Source organism: Pleurodeles waltl, chromosome 9 (assembly GCF_031143425.1).
Source record: "Pleurodeles waltl isolate 20211129_DDA chromosome 9, aPleWal1.hap1.20221129, whole genome shotgun sequence".
Lineage (NCBI taxonomy): Eukaryota > Metazoa > Chordata > Amphibia > Caudata > Salamandridae > Pleurodeles > Pleurodeles waltl.
Window position 1 is genome coordinate 33446136 of NC_090448.1, and position 14274 is coordinate 33460409.

Here is a 14274-nt window from a genome sequence, read left to right on the forward strand (position 1 = left end):
AGTACTGTATTATAATGTACCTGGCAGAAAGAAACATTACACTACGTGTACGGTGACCCCAAAATATAGCATTGTTTTTCTTAACCAGTCAAATTCCCATTAAAAGTATTTATTCATATTTCATGACATCTGGACTTGAACCCAACTAAACCTCCTCAATTTAAACCTGACATAAAGCAAAACCTTTCAATACACCATTTCCCATATTATTACTCTGACTGAGTAATAACCATTACCATGAAAAGCACCTGTGATGTAAGAAAATGTTTACCTCTCAATTGGACTCAGCTGGACTTTACTCATGTAAAATGTACTCTTCAAACCAAAATCATCACCACTACAGCACCCGTGGTTTAAAAAACATTTACCTCTCAAATTATTTATTGCCTATAATCATAACATATCCTTTAGTATGCTTGAAAACATTTCCTGGCCAAAGGCCTTAACATCCAAGGCGCTTATTATGCGGTAGTCACTGAGCAGGTAACTGAATAGTCAAATCATGAGAACCTCTGCGTGGTGGTCTCTGCCGTGTACAGCAACCATTGGAACCATCTGGCAACAACTCCTGACCAACAATGTGAGCCCCTTCAGCTCTGCCATGCACATGGGAACAAAGTGAAGGCCAATGAAGCCAACTCAAACACGTCCATGAAGTCACTAGCGGAGTCTGATAAAGCCTCTACTGAAAGAGCTTCAACATAACCTACTGCAGCAGCTGGGCACCACCAAAAAGAATCTCCTGAAGTGACAAGTATTGCACAGTATGACAGCACAACAGCTCTGGCCCTATAACTGCTGCAGTATCCTAAAGACAGGTGTAATTGTTTAAATTAAACACACCACTTGTTCCATGTGCAAAATTCCTTCTTGAACCGCTGAGAGTGAAGAAAGACTTGATGGGGACCATCAGTTACTCCCCAGGTGATTGCATTCAACAAAGTCTTTCCAGAAGGCCTGACTGGGTGGGCTCTGTTCCCTCTAGCTGCAGTACATGGTTAAGACCATCTTTGGATCTTCTTCATCTTTAGACTTCATCTTAGCACTTGACTGAGCGGCCTTGAGTTTGTTTAGCTCTTTACAAACAACAATGAAGAGATGAGGAGGATCAGAGAAACCCACCATTTCCAAGGTTGTCATGATACACCCTCCTCCAATGCTTGTTTTTAACTCATCTCCTTGATGTGCTGCTGCGCTACAAGTGATGGGAAGTGCAGGCTCTACAAAAGCTCTTAACAAAAATGTCCTCAATGAAAAGCTGTGTTCCTTGATTATCAATATTCCACCCACCACAATGGAATCTGTACTTTTTAGAGGTTAGTTACAAACTATGCACTCAATTGGGTTCCACAACCCAGGACACATACCAATGATCAAATGTTCTACACAGAACAGCTGAAACTAAACAAAATGGGTTACTTTGCTTATTAGTGTGTTCAAGTGTGCAAAACTGAGCTCTTCGCACCCACGAGCCAAGCCAGGTGACTGAAGATGCATTTTGAGGCTTCCGTCCAAATGAGCAGCGACAGGATGGCCCAAAAATAACCAGGAGAGCCCCTCTGCCTCCTCAAGAGCTCCATATCAGCAGGGCTTCTATGGGAGTGATGCAGGGAAGACGCGAGCTGCTATTTCTGGGGCTCCAGAAGACATCCTTCCAAGGGCATCTATCACACACAGGTGCCGCTGAGCAGTGGCATCAGCCTTCCAGGCTCTCACCAAGAATTCACTTAAAATCCACTCTGCCCACAGAGCCTCTTGTTCCCTCTCAGAGACAGAATACCAAGCATGTTCTCGGGTTTTAGGTCCTAGAAAGACTGGGACCAGAACCTGAAGACAAACTTGCAAAATCAATACGGTTTTAAACATGGAAGCATTTGTGAAGAGATAGTCTTTGTGTATGTACGTTTTTAAGGTTGTGTTTCAAAAGCAAAAATAAAGTTTTCGCAGATCTATTTTTTTTTTAAAGGTGTTGATAAAAATACCAGCTGTTCTGTTAAAACACTGGTCAGGAGGCAACCACTGGCGCTGTGCACTTGGGAAACCACATTTATAGTCCATGATCCAGCTGCCCTAGAAACCATAAAGATCTGTATTTTTCTCAGCTGTCTGGCTGCGAAGACATATTGGGGGCATGATGAAAGCTTCCCTTAAGAATGCATCCTGCCCCACTGCTTTGTTTGTACAGTAATAAGTGCCGGATCCCAAAGTTTGGTTCTGAAGCCCACGGCTGGCTGCCGAACACCAAGGCTGCATAGTTTTGGCTCCACCCCTTACCTCCTGAATTCACCACCAGACATTCCCTACCCTTTATCTCCCTCCTGCATGTTCCCGTTTTCTCCCTTTGACACTGTTTTTCCGTGTTTTTCCTACCCCTCTTTTCTTCCTTATCTGTTTTTAGGTCAAGCACGCAAGCACTCTGGCCTATTGTAATCTATCTGTGGGCTTTTAACCGTGCCCTCCGCATAGCCATCACTTGTTGGTGAGCTTGCCTTTCAAAAATCCTTTATCATCATTGGTAAAAACGTTTGTCCCTCCTTTGGGCAGTTTTGTTACTGTCTAGGACATCGACCATGTTACATGGATAATTGCACATTTGCCGATACGTTTGACTGTGAGCAAACAATTTTCCTTTGTGTCTCTCCTTCGCGCTCATGCTCATGTCGGCTGTGGCGCTTTGAATCGGCTCGCTTATGTCAACTGTCTTACATTTTATGTGGCAAGAAAAGCCCAGCTAGGAATTTACAATGCTAATAGCTCTAACTTGAGCAAATGCGAGATGCATTGCATTGCAAATGCTTGTTCTTTCTCTTGTTCTGGATCAAAGGCTGTTGAGCAAAAATAAATGCTGGTCCCCAAAAATGTGTGCCGATGGGACCCATTGCAACCACCAGCTCAAATTAAACACTGTTACGCCCACTGCTTACTACTAACTCTGTGTTCTGTAACTCACAGTTGTTTGCTTTCTATTCACTGGTTCTATTAGGTTTAGCCCATCCAGCATGTCTAGAGCCCTCCCATGGAGCATAGCCCCATTACTCTCTCACCCATGGGCTTTTGGGCCAGGTGATATATTTGGTGCTATGTGAATAAAAGTACGAATGGAAATAACTCCATCCCACAGAGGACTAGAAATTGCTTTAAGGAAGGTAAACTAACATGGGCTATTTGAATTACTAGCACTTGAAATTTACCAAAAGAGAAATGTGTGACAGATCCTGGCCACAGCCAAAGAGCACCTTGAAGGTAGAGCATAAGGAGGAAGGTCGAATGGACAATCTTACACATAATCAGTCTGCACTCACATGCTGGCAGGCAGCTACACTTCTAGGAAATAATTTAAATGCAAACCATTTTAAAGGAAGTTCCTTATTTTCCACAGTACACAATGCATCAAACAGACAAAATAGTGTATAGAAGAAAATTTGACCAAAGTCACATCAATTTAACCCTTAAACAATATCCAAAAACAACACCTTAGCTATGCAGTCAAGAGGATGGCAAACATTTGCAGCAGCTCGAGTGTGAAAGGAGACATACAAAGACACCACGCAAGCAGTTGCCAGACTTATGTAGCCCTGAGTCTAGACATTTGGTGCCACCACTTGTGGTCAGAAAGAAGACACAGCCACCCACATAAGGCCTTCAACGGCTGTTGCTACCATACCCCAGACGGTGATGGTCCAAAGTCCACATTTGTTGTGAATCACAGAGTTCTGACACATCTCTGAAAGCTTGAGTGAAAAATAACAAATTGGTCCCAGAAGTGTGTAACAGCAGGATGAGATAAATTGAAGTTAGAAACAGAAGTCTAACTGACATACTGTGGGATACTCTGTTTTATGTATCATGTTCTGGAAAGAAGAGAAGAGAAATTCGATTTTCTTGTTGAGCTTGATAAGCATACAGACATTGGATTACAAGAAACAAATTAAGGGTTTATCTGTCCGGAATGTTCAGTATCTTTAACTGAGGACTTCAGACTGTAAGGCACGTGAGAGAGAGAGTACATATATAAAAGAGAGAGAGAGAGAGAGAGAGAGAGAGAGAGAGAGAGAGTGAGAGTTTGTGTTTTTGTTTGTTTTTTAAACATTTTTCATCAGATCAAACTCTCATTGACAACACCGAACTGGACCACCATCTGAATCTCCTGTGTTCACCCCCCTGACTTCCTGAGGAACCAATACGGAATAGTCTCATCTTACACCCCTAAAAAATGATCACCCTACAATAGAGAATCTATGATCAACAAGTCACCAGCCTGCGTCAAATGAAAGGAGGGATAAAACCGTGCTGCTAAGCTCCGCTCTAAAACACGAGGGTTATAAGTTTGGGTTCTGGCACCTTTCTCAAATCTCTATACCATAGCACACCTGCACATTCATTTCAGGCTTCTTTCACTGAGTCATATGCCAGCTGTGATTTGAACTCTGCGTACCACAAAGACTCAGTAAGTTATAGGTTCAAACGGTGCATGCGTTCAGCATGGTGCCAATACATTGTTCTGTATCACCCAGGCTTCCTGGGCACCCAACAGGTGAAGCGAGCAGCTTGAAACTTTACTCCACTCTGGATCTGTACATGGCATATCTTTTTCTGTCCTAACACCTGACCTAGACCCGGACTCTGTCCACCCAACTGAAGACCACCCTCCCATCTACACGCAAGGTTTGCAGACAACCTTCTTATACTACTGTTGCCCGATCAAAACCATTGCAGGCTGGAGGCCGGTTCAGAATTGGATGGTAAATGTACATCTGCTGAGATATGGAGGAAGAGGTAAATCCCCTGGTGGTGGTTCTCAAATACTGAGGAACTTACTGCTGGAAATACATTCACCTTAGGGAGAGAGTGGCAGAGATAATCCGGCCGGCACAAGCTCCTGAGGCTGACATTACTCAAATGGAGATTCTACCACAGAGCTGGCAAATTCACACGTACCATCCAACACTCAATCAGCCCAGTGGTCCAGTAGGCACATTCAAGATTAGTGTTACTGTACTCTCAGTTGTGTCACCACTGTTCCATCCCTGTTCTTGTATCTGTATCACTCATACAACCCTCTGCCTTGCAGAGGTACCAGGTGGGGCTCTAGGCTGTATCAGTCCTCTAGACTAGGTTACTGTACTCTCAGTTGTATCATCCCTGTTCTTGTATTTGTGTCAATGCCACACCTGTGGTATCACTCCTACAACCCTCTGCCATCCAGAGGTACCAGGTGGGGCTCTAGCCTGTGTCAGTCCTCTAGACTAGGTTACTGTACTCTCAGTTGTATCATCACTGTTCCATCCCTGTTCTTGTATTTGTGTCAATGCCACGCCTGTGGTATCACTCCTACAACCCTCTGCCTTGCAGAGATACCAGGTGGGGCTCTAGGCTGTATCAGTCCTCTAGACTAGCTTACTGTACTCTCAGTTGTGTCATCACTGTTCTTGTATTTGTGTCAATGCCACACCTGTGGTATCACTTGTACAACCCTCTGCCATCCAGAGGTACCAGGTGGGGCTCTAGCCTGTGTCAGTCCTCTAGACTAGCTTACTGTACTCTCAGTTGTATCATCACTGTTCCATCCCTGTTCTTCTATTTGTGTCAATGCCACGCCTGTGGTATCACTCATACAACCCTCTGCCTTGCAGAGATACCAGGTGGGGCTCTAGGCTGTATCAGTCCTCTAGACTAGCTTACTGTACTCTCAGTTGTGTCATCACTGTTCTTGTATTTGTGTCAATGCCACACCTGTGGTATCACTTGTACAACCCTCTGCCATCCAGAGGTACCAGGTGGGGCTCTAGCCTGTGTCAGTCCTCTAGACTAGGTTACTGTACTCTCAGTTGTATCATCACTGTTCCATCCCTGTTCTTGTATTTGTGTCAATGCCACGCCTGTGGTATCACTCATACAACCCTCTGCCATCCAGAGGTACCAGGTGGGGCTCTAGGCTGTATCAGTCCTCTAGACTAGCTTACTGTACTCTCAGTTGTATCATCCCTGTTCTTGTATTTGTGTCAATGCCACACCTGTGGTATCACTCCTACAACCCTCTGCCATCCAGAGGTACCAGGTGGGGCTCTAGGCTGTATCAGTCCTCTAGACTAGCTTACTGTACTCTCAGTTGTATCATCCCTGTTCTTGTATTTGTGTCAATGCCACACCTGTGGTATCACTCCTACAACCCTCTGCCATCCAGAGGTACCAGGTGGGGCTCTAGCCTGTGTCAGTCCTCTAGACTAGCTTACTGTACTCTCAGTTGTATCATCACTGTTCCATCCCTGTTCTTGTATTTGTGTCAATGCCACACCTGTGGTATCACTCATACAACCCTCTGCCTTGCAGAGATACCAGGTGGGGCTCTAGCCTGTGTCAGTCCTCTAGACTAGGTTACTGTACTCTCAGTTGTATCATCACTGTTCCATCACTGTTCTTGTATTTGTGTCAATGCCACACCTGTGGTATCACTCATACAACCCTCTGCCTTGCAGAGATACCAGGTGGGGCTCTAGCCTGTGTCAGTCCTCTAGACTAGGTTACTGTACTCTCAGTTGTATCATCACTGTTCCATCACTGTTCTTGTATTTGTGTCAATGCCACGCCTGTGGTATCACTCATACAACCCTCTGCCTTGCAGAGATACCAGGTGGGCCTCTAGCCTGTGTCAGTCCTCTAGACTAGGTTACTGTACTCTCAGTTGTATCATCACTGTTCCATCCCTGTTCTTGTATTTGTGTCAATGCCACACCTGTGGCATCACTTGTACAACCCTTTGCCATCCAGAGGTACCAGGTGGGGCTCTAGCCTGTGTCAGTCCTCTAGACTAGCTTACTGTACTCTCAGTTGTATCATCACTGTTCCATCCCTGTTCTTGTATTTGTGTCAATGCCACACCTGTGGTATCACTCCTACAACCCTCTGCCATCCAGAGGTACCAGGTGGGGCTCTAGCCTGTGTCAGTCCTCTAGACTAGGTTACTGTACTCTCAGTTGTGTCATCTGTAGTCCCACCTCTTGGACAACCCCCACTCCATCTGAACCCATCACTTCTCCACTTCACGAAGGGACTGAAGTCTTACCTCTGGGACAATCTCACACCCCACCTGGACCCACCACTCCTCCACTTCAGGAAGGGACTGAAGTCCTACCTCTGGGACAATCCCACACCCCACCTCGACCCACCACTCCTCCACTTCAGGAAGGGACTGAAGTCCTACCTCTGGGACAATCCCACACCCCACCTGGACCCACCACTCCTCCACTTCAGGAAGGGACTGAAGTCCTACCTCTGGGACAATCCCACACCCCACCTGGACCCACCACTCCTCCACTTCAGGAAGGGACTGAAGTCCTACCTCTGGGACAATCCCACACCCCACCTGGACCCACCACTCCTCCACTTCAGGAAGGGACTGAAGTCCTACCTCTGGGACAATCCCACACCCCACCTGGACCCACCACTCCTCCACTTCAGGAAGGGACTGAAGTCCTACCTCTGGGACAATCCCACACCCCACCTGGACCCACCACTCCTCCACTTCAGGAAGGGACTGAAGTCCTACCTCTGGGACAATCTCACACCCCACCTGGACCCACCACTCCTCCACTTCAGGAAGGGACTGAAGTCCTACCTCTGGGACAATCTCACACCCCACCTGGACCCACCACTCCTCCACTTCAGGAAGGGACTGAAGTCCTACCTCTGGGACAATCTCACACCCCACCTGGACCCACCACTCCTCCACTTCAGGAAGGGAATGGAGCCCCACCACTTGGCCAACCCCACACCCCTCGGAGTGCATCCTGATAAAGACCTGCACCCTCACCTGCTATCTACGGCGCTCCTGGGTTCATGATACACAAATACCTACCCACAGAGGCCTGTCAATCATTAGATCGCTACATGCACTATCACAGCGGGTCACCGGGGGTCTCACACAAGGCAGGTCCGCCTACACTCGTTCATTTCTTACCGAACAGCAGCGGCTTCAGGCTCAAGGTCTCAATCTCGTGAATCCTGTGCTGACCCAGTTCCAGCTTCTGCTTGTAGCCGACCTAGAGAGGGAAATAAGGGCAGAAAAATCATTAGCACTACGGGAAGGCTCTCCACAACATCTGCCGCGAGCATATGTCCCTGCGAGTCTTGTGATGAAGGACCCCCACGCACACACGGTACACAAAAGGCGTAGGAACCGGCAGATGGCCCTTTAACTCAGGCAGCGGAGCACGAGGCTCCCATCAGTGAGAGCCTCGAGCTTAAACACTGCCTTATAACTGATGAGAGACGACTCCCATCAGTGAGAGCCTCGAGCTCAAACACTGCCGTGGTACTGAACACAGACGAGAGCCTCGAACTCAAACACCGCCGTGGTTCTGATGACAGGCGACTCCCATCAGTGAGAGCCTCGAGCTCAAACACTGCCGTGGTACTGATGACAGGCGAGGGCCAGTGCAAGTGGGTGTGAGCCACACTGAAGTCAGGCCGGAAACGAGGGGCGAACTACCCACCAGCCATGTGACATGATCAGCATGATATAATTAGGGCTCCCGGTTTTATGGTATTCATGTTTTTTTACATTTCCGTCTGTATTTAGCCATATTTATTTTTTGCTAATTTTATTCTCTATTTATCCGTATTTATTTTAGGTTTTGTGAAAAATGAAGCTGAAACCAGTATATTTCGGTATTTATTTAAGATAGTGGCCTGACAGTCACGACTGACAGTATTTAGAACTGCTCAGAAAAGATCCTGATTTTCGTTTTTATCCATATTTCAAAATAAATACAGAGAAAATAAATGATTTCCTGTATACACTGATCTGTAAAAAAAAAATCAGTACGAACTGAAAACAGGGAGCCTTAGTTATAATATAAGGTGTAGCGGCACGATCATCCCTTGGGGCATCTTGACGCTGAATAAAACAGGCTAATTGTTACCCAACTCCATGGGACTCGTTTTTATCGACTTCGGAAGGATGAAGGGCAGGGGGGTCACGCTGGAATTTAAACCTCTGACCAGGAGGTCAAAGAGAGATCTCTGATCTGGTCAGAAGATAACTCAGAGAGGCTAGCATGGCAAATACTTGAGCTGCAGCCAGGAGGTCAGAAGGGAAGCACTGACCCACTTCTCACAATAGCAGTGTCTGCCTGGCCTGGCAGGGTGGGGAGGTGGCGATCTTAGCAATGCTGCTGAGGCCCCAAGGCTTGAAGCACAAATGTAAAAGTGCATCTACTCAGTATCCCAGGGGCTGTGTTTGCTATTGAGAAGTTCTGGTACTCCCCCATTAAATGTATTGCAGCAGCACAAGTACTAAGTGCAGGCCCTCAGTACCGGACAGCACCTGCCCACATAAAGCTGTTGGGCCAGGGAGCTGCAAATCATCAATATAACTCAGTGACTTCAGGGCTCACTGCGGCCTGAATCTGGCACGGGCCACCTCAGCCCTTCATCCTTCCGTTGTAAATAAACTGTGGATCTTTTCATTTTGTATCAGTAACTGTGACTCTGGGCGCTACACCAACATACATCACGGTGAGGGGCAGTCCTCTGCCAGAACATCAGAGGAGGGCGTGTCCACAGAGGAGTCCGGGCACGTTCAGGCCAGAATAAGCCATAGGTGGGGCGCACAGAAGAGGACATCCATGGAGGGCTTAAAGTGGGCCGGGTCCTGCCGGTGCTCAGCACTAGCAGTTCTAAAAAAGCAGGTGCTGAACGGGGTCCCTATCGGGCCCTCCATTACTGCCCTTACCCTCAGGATGGAAAAAAAAACAGTCTTAACTCCGCCGCAGCATCACCCTTCACTGCCTTTGATGTAACTTCAAAGAGACTCGTTATGGGTATTTCACAGTCTCATCATTTCAGAACTGAAGCATTTTTAGTACTTTATAGAACAAAACCATTGTTGCATTGCTGCTTCTTTATCTTGTGCCACCAACAACCATTGACAAAGCCAATAGTCCTCTGCTTTGTCCTCCCCGCCCCCTAGTTACTTCATCCCACTTACAGCCCTGCATCCGTGGCAGACGTCACATTACAAAGGACCGTGCAGAGACACCCACAACAACACAAGTGAAAGACCAGGAAAGGGGTGTGTGTGAAGCGTTCAACCCGCTGAGATGCTCTCTCGGGAAACCGCTCAGCTTCTGCTATAACAAAATGAAACAGAAACAAGGAGGTGAGCACATCAGCGCTACGCCTCTAGGCGCTATCTGGAGAGAGTGTGGGTGTACCTGTGTGTTAAACAGACCTCTGTGTCATCTCACTGCCCGCGAGTGGTGCACTCAGAACCCCGAGATGGAACACGTCTCTCCTCAGGGACTGACAGACGTCTGAGTGCCGAACTGAGGCCTGTCACTGCTCTGATAGCGCCTTCAGGGTGATGAAGGCGCCTCGGCAGCTGGCTTGCCCTCACCCTAATGGACGGTGCTGGGGTTGGTGAGAAGTCTGGCGGGAATGGGGGGCGTTGATAACAGTTCAGACAGCCGGGGGAGCTGATTGCACTGCCTGGATCTGCTGCTAATGGTTGGGGGGGGGGGGAACTCACCGTCACCCATTAGACGCAGACCCAGGCAGTGCAATCACTCCCCGACAGTGACAGTCCCATAAACGAGAGCTCCGCTCCCAGTACTGTCACACTGTCAGTGACCCCCCCTGAACGTGACTGTCCATCCGGGAGCAGAGCAGTCAGTGACCTGAAGTGACTGCCCATCCAGGAGCAGAGCAGACAGTGACCTGAAGTGACTGCCCATCCGGGAGCAGAGCAGACAGTCACCTGAAGTGACTGCCCATCCGGGAGCAGAGCAGACAGTCACCTGAAGTGACTGCCCATCCAGGAGCAGTGCAGACAGTGACCTGAAGTGACTGCCCATCCAGGAACACTACAGACAGTGACCTGAAGTGACTGCCCATTCAGGAGCAGAGCAGACAGTGACCTGAAGTGACTGCCCATCCAGGAGCAGTGCAGACAGTGACCTGAAGTGACTGCCCATCCAGGAGCAGTGCAGACAGTGACAGTCCCGTAAACGAGAGCTCCACTGACAGTACTGTAACATACTGTCAGTGACCGCTCTGAAAGTGACTGCCCATCCAGGAGCAGTGCAGACAGTGACAGTCTCATAAACGAGAGCCCCGCTCACATTACAGTGACCGCTCTGAAAGTGACTGCCCATCCAGGAGCAGTACAGAGAGTGACAGTCTCATAAACGAGAGCCCCGCTCACATTTCAGTGACCGCTCTGAAAGTGACTGTCCATCCGGGAGCAGTGCAGACAGGGACAGCGCAGTAAGAGACGGTTCCCTGCAATGGCTGCCCCATTCATGGCACAGCTGAAAGTAACAATCAAGAGACAGTCACAGTCTCAGCTGGAGTCTTCTTAATGGCAGTCGTAACTGTGACAGTCCTATTAGTGAATGTCCCAACAGCGACGGTCCCGTTAATTACATCCTCAAGACTTGCAGTCACGAAGCCTAAGAGAGACAGCCCTGACAGTGACAGTTCTACTAATGACAGTACCAAGAGTGACAATCTCGTGACTGGCAGACCTGTCAGTGACCGTCATTACTCACGGTCCTGTCAATAACTCCAAAAATGAAAACACCTTTAGTGACAGTCCAGCCAGTTAAAGTGGTATTACTGGCTTTAGAAAGTGAGGGTCCTGTCGGCGACTGTCTCAAAAGTGACTATCTGTGCTGCAGTGCCATCAGAGACAACCCGATCAATGACAGTCCACGGTGTGACAGTTCTACTAGGAGCCTGTGCGACCCCCATCCTGTTCACCACTGACAGCCCTGCGAGAGACAGTCCCTGGCTGAGATCCCTCTTAATGGAAGTCCCCAAAATCCCATCAGACACAGTCAACCCACGACAGTCTTATTTTAATGGGAACCCTGGCAGTGACCGAGCCGTTAATCACCCCTCACCCTCCCTCCCAAATCACTAACGAGCACATATGTGACCCTCCTGGCAGTTACTTAGTGAGACTCACACAAACACTGCCCGGACAGTGACAACCATGGCAGTCACTGTTTCACACGAGGACTGTCTCGTTACCTAGTGTCAGGTTTACTAGTCAAGAGACCAATCACAGACAGACCTGGCAGTGACAGTCCTGTTACTAAGAGTCCCGGCAGTCACAGTCACATTAGTAACAGTCTCATGTGTAATTCTCAACAGCTATATTAGAGACGGAAATGCCTGTGACAGTCCTGTTGGTAAGAGACATCGCAGTCACGGCCCCGTTAATGACAGTTTCATGTGTAATACTCAAGAGACCTAGACAGACCTGGCAGTGACAGTCCTGTTAGTAAGAGACATCGCAGTCACGGCCCCGTTAATGGCAGTTTCATGTATAATACTCAAGAGACCTAGACAGACCTATTAGAGTGCCCGCAGTCTCAGTCCCTTTAATGTAAGTCTTGTGTATGATACTCAATCGATCTATTAGAAACAGACCTGACTGTGACAGTCCTGTTAATAAAAGTCCCAGCAGTCACAGTCTTGTTATTGTAAGTCTCGTTTGTAATACTCAACAGACCTATAAGAGAAGGACCTGCCTGTGACAGTCTTGTTAGTAAGGGACAGTCCCGTTAATGAGAGTCTTGTGTATAATACTCGAGAGACCTATTAGAGACGGACCTGGCTGCGACAGTCCTGATAATAGGAGTCCCAGCAGTCACGGTCTCGTTAAGGACAGTATCGTTTGTAATACTCAACAGTCTATTAGAGACGGACCTGGCTGTGACAGTCCTGTTTGTAAGAGAAGCCACAGTCCCGTTAATGACGGTCTCATGTGTAATAGTCAACAGACATACTAGAGGCCGACGTGACTGTGACAGTCCTGTAAGAGTCCCCGCAGTCACAGTCCCGTTAATGACGGTCTCATGTGTAATAGTCAACAGACCTACTAGAGACCGACGTGACTCTGACAGTCCTGTAAGAGTCCCCGCAGTCACAGTCCCGTTAATGACGGTCTCGTGTAATAGTCAACAGACCTACTAGAGGCAGACCTGACTGTGACAGTCCTGTAAAAGTCCCCGCAGTTACAGTCCTTTAATGACGGTCTCATGTGTAATAGTCAACATAACTACCTACTAGAGACCGACGTGACTGTGACAGTCCTGTAAGAGTCCCCGGAGTCACAGTCCCGTTAATGTCGGTCTCATGTGTAATAGTCAACAGACCTACTAGAGGCAGACCTGACTGTGACAGTCCTGTAAAAGTCCCCGCAGTTACAGTCCGTTAATGACGGTCTCATGTGTAATAGTCAACCGACCTACCAGACAGACGTGACTGTGACAGTCCCTGCAGTCACAGTTCCTTTAATGACAGCCTTGTGTAATACTCAACAGACCCATAAGCAACAACACTATCAGTGTTTAGTGACAGTCCCTACGGTGACTGTAACAGTAACGATGTCCGCCACTGACAGCCCTGTTAGGAAGAGACCTGGTAGAGACTATCCAAAGACTGACAGTCACAACAAAGACAGTGGCAACACTGATACTGATTACAGCTCCATCACTGACAGTCACTGTTCCTATTGGAAAAGCCCCCCCCCGCCCCCAAAATGGGGGAGGCGCAGTCCCTTAGGGGTCGGGGACGCCGGGGGCCGGACTCTCCGCACTAGTTGTGCGCAGGATGGCCAGTTACTTCCGCCTGCACACCTCACGAGGTGTGTTGGCGGAAGTAACACCTGGGGAGGCACATTGGGCAAACGTTGTGGCCATTCCGGTTTGGGCCGCTGCGTGCCAGTGGAGGGCTTATAAGCGCACCCCCTCCCCCCCCCCCCCCAGAGGGCTCAGCCTTCTTCTTTGCGGCGCGGCAGCCTGGACGGACGGAGTCATTTGTTGACCCACCCTCTCCCTAGTATTAGGCGGAAGAAGAGGTACTAAAGTAACCTGAAGTAACAGAGGGGTCCCCAAGGGTAGGGCCCCAGTAGAACAACAGAGATAGGATCCTGAAGTCCTGGACCAACCTGCGGATGTACACATCAGATTGGGGGTAGGGAGCCCAGATCACTGGGGTGGTCACAGGGCTCATGCCCTGGGCCACCCTGTCACACCCCTTGGCTGATTGGTGTTTGGAGAGGGGGTGGAACCCTGAGCATGTGGGCAAGGAACAGGGGAAGCAGGGGTACCGCCCCCCCACAAGGGATACAGGTGACATCCAGTTCCTGTGTGGTCCAAAGGAGGTTCAGGACAGGAAGGGATCCTGTCAAAAATGATTTATGGTTACAGATGTAAATTGTACAAATTCATTTGATATTAATTTTTGGATTTGCAGTGATAAGTT

At 48.4% G+C, this 14274-nt stretch overlaps 1 protein-coding gene across 1 annotated transcript in view; it reads right to left on the reverse strand.

Annotated features, from left to right (window-relative positions):
• P4HTM (prolyl 4-hydroxylase, transmembrane) overlaps positions 1-14274 on the reverse strand; it is a 179974-nt gene that overhangs the window by 164408 nt on the left and 1292 nt on the right. The window contains exon 2 of the mRNA XM_069206205.1: positions 7958-8039. Coding sequence (XP_069062306.1) covers positions 7958-8039 — 82 coding nt within the window. The remainder of the gene's footprint in view (positions 1-7957; positions 8040-14274) is intronic.